Source organism: Galeopterus variegatus, unplaced genomic scaffold (genome assembly GCF_000696425.1).
Source record: "Galeopterus variegatus unplaced genomic scaffold, G_variegatus-3.0.2 Scaffold137, whole genome shotgun sequence".
Taxonomy (NCBI): Eukaryota; Metazoa; Chordata; class Mammalia; order Dermoptera; family Cynocephalidae; genus Galeopterus; species Galeopterus variegatus.
In genome coordinates, this window is record NW_007726248.1 from 114,516 (window position 1) to 122,524 (window position 8,009).

The 8,009-nt window shown below is 53.0% G+C and overlaps 1 protein-coding gene across 1 annotated transcript in view; it reads right to left on the reverse strand.

The window, feature by feature from the left end:
- Positions 1–4,430: 4,430 nt before the first annotated feature.
- LOC103604875 (taste receptor type 1 member 2) overlaps positions 4,431–8,009 on the reverse strand; it is a 23,377-nt gene continuing 19,798 nt past the window's right edge. Inside the window, exons 5-6 of the mRNA XM_008589455.1 lie at positions 7,147–7,270; positions 4,431–5,945 (exon numbers count right to left, since the gene is read on the reverse strand). Coding sequence (XP_008587677.1) covers positions 5,017–5,945; positions 7,147–7,270 — 1,053 coding nt within the window. The 3' untranslated portion in view covers positions 4,431–5,016. The remainder of the gene's footprint in view (positions 5,946–7,146; positions 7,271–8,009) is intronic.

An 8,009-nucleotide genomic window follows, 5' to 3' on the forward strand; every position in this document is an offset into this window, starting at 1 on the left:
TATGGAGTGGGGCTGGATGGGAACCTGCTGAAGTGGTCCCAAATTCTCAGAAATTGAGACTTTCTAGCTTCTGCCAGGTCCCTCCACCTAGTGTTCGTGGGCCTGTCCTGGGAGACAGCACTGGACACTAGGCTGGGTCCCAGGCCCGCACAGGGACAGTGGGATGGTGTGAATGACTTCAGGGTGTCCCTTCTGCTAACTCTTGGGTGGCCCAAATTCATCCACCCAACAGCCTTCCCAGCCAGCCACCGCCCAAACCAGGATCACCCCCACCCGTCAGCCCCCCAACAGCCAGTCGGTCACCAAAGAACAGTGATTTGGGCCCAACTCTACCACTGGCCAATACCAGGCCTCCGTCTTCACCCACCTGGACTGGTGGCAGACACCCAAGGGCTCTCCCGACCTCTTCTCTCAGACTCCTTGAACCCGTTCCCCACACACCTGTCTCCTCTCTTCAAAACTCCTCAAAGTTCTACCTTAGGTCAAAGTGCAAATTCCTTGCCATGATCGTGGCTAACACTCTCTCTGCACCAGGTGTCCTGCCGAGTGCTCCACGGCAGCCCTGTGAGGGGCGCCAGCATCGTCACCCCATGACAGAAGAGGAGACTGCAGCGCCAAGGGGCCGGTGAACCCAACCAGAGTCACACGCAGGACAGCTCCCCCACCCCCACCCTCTCTCCTCCTCTCTCTCCTTTTCTCTCTCCCCCCATCTCGCTCCCTCTTCCTCCCCTCTCTCTCCCTCTCTCCTTTCTTTCTCTCTTCCTCTGTCTCCTTCCCCAGCACCCCCACCCCTCTCTCTCTCTTCTCTCTCAACTCACCCACTCTCACCCCCGAGCTCCAGATCCACTAAACCTCAGTCTGTCGTCCAGACCTGCCCAGCCTCCCCACCACAGGTTCTTTGCTCAGACTGTTCCTCTGCCTGGTGCACACCCTCCAATGCCTCCCTCGTGTGGCCACAGTGACCCATTCTTCAGGTGTCAGCTTGCCATCACCACCTCAGGGAGCCTTCCTCAACCACCAAAGTTTCGAGGTCCTCTCTGGGTGGCTCCATGGCACCTGGGGGTCACCTCCTCACACCCCTATCACATGGGGCCATGAGGGTCTGTGTCGTGTCCCAACTCCTCCCTGAGAACTCAAGCTCCTTGGGAGCAGGGAATATTGTATCCTCGGTGCCATACAGGGTCTGACCCTTAGTAGTGCTCAAAAACCATTTGCTGAATGAATGAATGAATGAATGAGTGAGTGAATGAATGAGTGCTGGCCTCTCCTTGCTCATGGACTTAGACCTGAAGCACTCACCCTGAACATTAACTTCCATACATCCCACCTGCTGCTTTCCTGGCTTCTGACCTCATGACCTGTTACAGTTCTGTTTCACACACTCATTCATTCATTCATTCAAACAGCATGTACTGAGCACCTCCTCTGTGCCAGGTGCTTCTCTAGGGGCTTGAGACACATGAGCAAACAAAACAGACATAACCGCCTGTCCTCATGGAGTTTATAGTCTACTGGGAGAGTTAAGCAAGACAAAGCAGTAAAATACATGGTGTGTTAGACAGTTCTTGGTGTTAAGGAAAAAAGTTAAGCAGGAAGAGAAAATAAATGAGAAATGAGCCACATGGCTACTTGGGGAAGAGCAGTTCAAGAGGGAACAGCCAGTGCAAAGGCCCTGAGGCAGAAATATGGTATGTTCGGGGGAGCGGTGGCGAGGAGGCCATTGTGGCTGCAGAGGAGTGTACAGTGAGGTTGCAGAGGTGGTGGGGAGCCTTGGGGACCTGAGGCACACTAAGAACTGCCCCCAGTTCCCAGGTCTATGGCCTTGCTAGTTTCTGTAGAAAAAATCTTTGTCCCAGCAAAAGTCCTGCAAGTCTCTCTGATTGGTCCAACCAAAGTCATGTGCCCAGCCCAGAGCCAATCACTGCAGACAAGGGGAGGGTGTATGCTGATTGGCTTGGCCTAGATCACCTGCTCTGCCCCCTTGGAGCCAGGAGATAGAGTCAGCTTCCCTAGACCCCAGCCATGCAGGCAGCTATAGAAGGAGGGATGGAGCAAGTGCCCTCTGAGGCCGGTGGGATTCCAGGATTCTCTTCTCTAATGGTGGTCCAGAGCAGAACCAAGAAATGAGGTCATTATCTCTTTTTTAAAAAAATTAAACCAAGGCATCAGAAGCATGCAAGAAAAGAGAATTAAGAGCTTAAAACTCCCTGAGCCTCTGACAATCTGGTCCCGAGGGCGAGGGAGATGGGACCATGCAGAGTTGCTCCCTGAAAGCTTAGGGCTGGGCTGGGCCTCAGCTAAGGCTATGGGAGACCCCGGGAAGTATGTGGAGGGGACAGCATCAGACCCCAACAGTCTCTCCTTGGGATCTCCTCCCAGCAGTCCCAGCCCACTTGGCAAGGCCAATGCTGAGTACTGTGGAAAGAGGACCGAGCCAAATCAGAGGCTGGATACAGGGGCAAGGGAAGCAGAATGGGATCTCAGGTGACCCAGGAGAGAAGAAAACCAGCATGTGCATGGGACACAGGCAGTGGCCACCCAGGGAGGACAAGGTCCAGACATCTGGGGCTGGTCCCCCACATCTAGCCCCAGCTGTCCTTCCAAGCTGAGTTCTCACAACCTGGGCACCCTCAGCCACGTGCTCTCCTTGGAACTACCTTGGACTTCCTTTCACCCACCTTTCCTCCTGCTGTCCCCACCTGCCCCTCCCCCACTTGCCCAAACTGCCTGCCTTCCAACGCTTCTCTTTCCTTTAAGGCTCTTTCCAAATGCCAGCTTCCCCCAAAGTTTTTCCCAACCACTGTACCCAACAGCCACCTCCCTAGAATCTAGCCACCTCCCCACCCCACCACAGTCTCTTGTCTAAGAAGACTGAGTCTTCCCGCCGTGCATGGCAGGTCCCCCCAAACAGCTTTCCAGGCAGGGCCATCTGGATTTTGCTCCTCAGAGGATGGTGGTTCCGGCTGTGGGCTGGGTGAGGGGTTCAGACAATCCATGTGGCCCTGGGTAAGTCCCATGACATCTTTGAGTTCGTTTTTTTTTTCCCCATCTGTAAGATAAAGATACTAATAGTACTCGACTAATAGAGTTTTGTAACAAATAAATGGATGAAGTGATAAAGTTCTTAGCAAGTGGCCTGGCAATCAATGTTGTCCTCATCGTGGTGGACGCGATGGTGTGATTGCAAGCACCGGTATTTGTTTCATATTTCTGAATACCTCTCAGTATCTGCACCCGAGGCTGTAATAGACAAGCTGAATTCATGAGGCCGTGGTTGGAGGCAAGGGGTGGTGGAGGAAAGGGAAGGGAGTTGATAGTGGTCTAGCCATGCGGTCAGTGTCCACGGAGCACCTGCCAAGAGCCAGGCCCTGGAGAGCGGCTCGGGGAAGAGGAACAGGCAGCATCCCTGCCATTATGGAGAATTGGCCCCCAAATATGAAGGACATTCCCCAATTGCCAGATGATTCAAGCCAAGATCCCGCCACCCACCCCCTTGAAGAGTGAAAGAGGTAAACTGAGGACAAGCAGGAGGCAGCCCGGCCCTCCCAGCTGCCAATAAGCTTGTAGAAGTTGTTCCTGCCAGGGTCAATGCTGGACAAGCTATAAATCACTCCCAGGGGAGTTTTGAGTGGTTCATGATGTCACCGCCATAACGTTCTTCAGGGAGCCTGTCCCTCTGCCTGTGTGTGACCAGCAGCAGCAGAAGCTCTGACCCTGGTTCTCCCGCCTACACGTTGTATAAACCTGAGCCAGTCACTCAGCTTCTCTGAGCAGCAATTTGGAGGTCCCAGCACTGAAGTTCTGCCCCCCTGGTGAGCTGGGAGAGGCCGGTTTACCCCTGGACATAGGCAGTCAGGGCCCCTCCTGCTGCTGGAGCCCTCCAGTCAGGGTGGTGGGCACGGCACGGCCATGGCCACCAGCGCAGCTTCTCCAAGGTTCAGCAGTGCAAAGGCAGAGGTGCCACGGTGCACACTGGCTCTGGAGCATGCTGGAGGCCTGGGGACCCTCAGGACAACACCCAGAATTTGCTGGGGCGAGGCAGGGCTGAGGAACAATTTAAGGAAGGCTAATTTTCAACAGAGGCCAGTACCATGGGCTAGGGCATGTACGTGCCATGGAATCTGGGCATAAAAAAGAAACAGAACCTTATTTTGTCCCTGGTGGTTCCAGGAGCATGCGGATCTGTGATGGCTGGCATTTGTTAAGCCCCTACTATATGCACTTCATATACATTATCTCTGATCCTTCAATGTCCCTGTGAAGCCATTGTTCCCATTTTAGAAACAGGGAAGGGTAGGCTCAGGGACAGTAAACAATTGACCAAAGTCACACAGCTTGGAAGTGGCAATGCTGGGATTAAAATCGAGGTCTCTCTGATTCCACACGTTCTTTCTCAGGGGACCTCTGAAAGCAACAAGGAGGCTCATTCATTTCACCCAAGCGAAGTTTATTCACAAGCATTTATGAAGCACCCACTATGCCCCGCCATCACCTTGAGATAACACAGAAGCCTGGGTCTGAGCACCTCGGGAATCGGGAAATGAGATGCTGACACCTGAGACAGCTAGCATGGTGCCAGGACAGCATTATTGCAGCTCACACGCCAACCCCAACCCCCCCAGTAGGGCTTCTCTTGTCTTGAACGTGAGTGAAGGGAATGAGCCAGAACCTGCCGATGCCCACAGCTACCGCCAGATGGCGACTGTAGGCTGCTAAATCAGACTTTGTCCTGGGAGACCAATAGGTCATCCTGGGTAGCTTTTTACTAGAAGGGGGTGGCAGCAACTGGCTGAACAGCTAAGGGAAAGGAACAGAGCGTGGGTGTTTTTAGGGTCCATCATTCAGTGGGTAAAGACAGCCAGGATGCAGAGAACCTCGGCAGGCCAAATCAGAGACCAGGGTGAGGTGGTAATGGTCAGGGGTGGCTTCCCTGTATCCATCTGAAGTGAACACACAAGACCCCTGTCCTCCATCGCCCAGCACCGAAGCCCTCTGTCCCGATGCCAGTGGGCAACGCTAGGTTTCCCTCATGGTGTAGCCCTGGATCATGCTGTTGAAGTAGGCTGGCGTGTTGCGCTCTGGGTAGAAGAGGATCATGTAGCACTTGGGGCCGAAGAATCCTAGGCTAATGGCCAGAAGGTTGAGCACAGTGACCAAGAGGTCCATGACAGTGACCAGCACCCCATCATAGACAGACATGAAGGTACAGATGGAGACGGAGGAGGTGAAGTAGAAGGTCATGTTCAGGGTGATGAACTTGGCCTCGTTGTAGTTGGTGGGCAGCTCCTTGCCCATGTAGGCAAAGCCAAAGCCTGCCACCGAGAGGAGCAGGTCCAGGATGGTGTTGATCAGCAGCCCATTGCGGTAGTTGGCGTTGCAGGAGAGAATCAAGATCTTTGGGTCATCGGGGTCAGCATGGGCAGTGGGACTGGTGGTCACGGTCAGCACATTGCCTGACACGATGACCACCTTGAATGCCGTGATACATACCACAAAGATGTAGGGCCCGTGATAGCGGACCCAGTAGCTGTAGGCCCGTGGGAGGCGGCTGGCCATCTTGAAGATGCAGACAATCTGGAAAGAACGCACGGTGATGCAGGAGAGGCAGAGGGTGAAGCAGAAAGCGAAAAGGGCCTGGCGCCAGAGACACATGGGTACCGTGGGCGGCCCGACGTACATCGGCACCACCGAGTATGCCACCAGCAGTGGCGTCAGCATCAGGAAGCACATAGGGCCCCCGGCCGAGCGCACAATGGGTGTCTGGAAGTGCCTCCAGAATATCACCAGGATGGCCAGGGTGCTGAAGAAGCCCAGGGAAGCCAGCAGGGTCACAGCGATGGTGGAAGTCTCGTGCCATTGCAGGAAGGCCAGCCGCCGCTTGAAGCAGGAGGTGCTTCTGCTGTGGGACCACTCGTTACTCGGGCACAGCTGGCACTCATATTCATCTGCAAAAGCCCACAGCCACTGCCATCAGCTGAATCCCCCTTCTGAACACCTACATCTTCTGGGCCCTGCATTGGGCCAGGTCCCAGGGGTAGAGAGAAAGCAAGGACAACTCTGGCAGTCATAGCCAGCACTCACTGAGTCTCTTACATGCATTGGCTCATCAGATCCTCACAGCAACCCCATTTCACAGATGGGAAAACTGAGGCTGAGCAAAGGTAAGTAATTTGTCCCAAGTCACATAGCCAGTAAGTTACAGAGGTAGGATTTGAACCCAGGTCTCCTTCAGTCAGAGCCTACCAATGATAATTCCTCCTTTCCAAGACCTCACCTTCCAGTGGGAGAGACATTCAGCCACTTATTCAAAGAATTCATTCAACAAAAATATTGTTTTGAACACCATCCACTGTGATAGACCCCTGAGGTGGAAGGCCACAGAGAGATGGATAAAACCAAGCCCCTGCCTTCAGGCTGTTGAGAAAAAGGCCACTGAAATCATTCAACAAACTTCTGTTTAGCACCTTCTCTGTGTCCTGTACTCTGCCAGGCACATAGGAAGTGCCTTTATTAACAGACATAATCATCTACTTAATTTACATTAGTGAAGTCATGAAAAACAATTTTTTTGAGCCCCAACTCTGAACTGTGCTAAACACTGATGAGAGCAGAGGTGACGTTGTCCCCAACTTCCTAGAGTGTATGTTCTATAGGAAGAAATGTTAACTGTCCAAACGAAGAAAGTTATTCAACAAGCATTCACTGAGCAATCACTATATGCTCTGCACTATGCTGGGCACTTAGGAGGCCAGAAAGAAATCCAGACACTGTCCCTGGCCTACTAGAAACTTTCCTTCTATTGGGAGAGCCATTTGCTCACTCGTTCATTCATTCATTCATTCATCATCCAGTGGACATTTCCTGGCCTGACACCCCTGGGCCCTGGGCTATGTGTGTACAGAGTGGGGATTAGTTACAATCCTGCCTTGGGAGAGTGTTATCCCTTCTCCCTCCCTCCCTGAGGCAGCCTGTGTTGGGGATTTTGCTCTACACCAGGTATTGGGGAGATACAAGAGGAATCAGACATGATTCCTGGCCTTTGGACACTTACATCCCCTGAGAGAGACCCTTTCAGGAGGGAAGAGCCCTGGAGACCCCCGGGGCAGGGCAGGGGTGTGGGCAGGGGAGCTGGCCTGTGAGCTGTACCTGAAGTTTTGTTGAGGAAGGTGCCGGGGACACAGTCAAGGCACTCGAAGCAGCAGGGGTGGATGCCCACAGACTTCTTCCTTTGCCCAGGCTGGCAGTTCTTGGAACACATGGACACTGGGATCTGCAGGGAGGAGGGCAAGAGACCCTGAGGCCTCTTTTCCCACACTCTAGGGGCCTCCACCTTCCCCAACTAGCAGGATGGTCCCTGCCTGGGAAGGGAAGGGGTGCTGGAATTGCCATTAGAACTGTACCTTTGCAGGGGCCCTCTTAGTTTTGCTTGCCCAAGACCTAATCCACCTTCCTTTGGTAAAAGTGCCCAGCTGTTGAGATAGAGACTTTCTGAGGTTGCTAAGAGGATAAGACACAACCCTAGGGCTGCTGGCAGCCATCCTGTCATGAAGGGTACAACATGCCCAAGGAATGATCTGAGAGATGGAAGGAGTGAGACCCTGGATCCATCCTCATCTGAAGCCTCGCTGTCTACCTCTGGAGTGTTCCATCATGTGAGGCAATACATCAACTCTTTGCTTACGTCACTTTCTGTCACTTGCAACCAAGGTTCTTAATTAACGCAGCCTTTCTGGAGGGGCAGGGGTTTTTTCAGGTGAACAACAGCAGGTGGGCCATGAGCATCTCTATTGTTTTTACTGCTACAAGGCTACCTCAAAAAGTTCATGCAAAGATGCATATTATCTTTCAATTAGATTTTCCATGAACTTTCTAAGAACCCTCGTATATTTCCAGAACCTTTGAAGAGTATCCAGCATAGAGGAGGCCTCTAATCATTGTGTACCAAACACATGAAAGAATTACACATAGAGGAAACAGTAAGAGCAATGGGGGGGGGGGGGGGGGGGGGG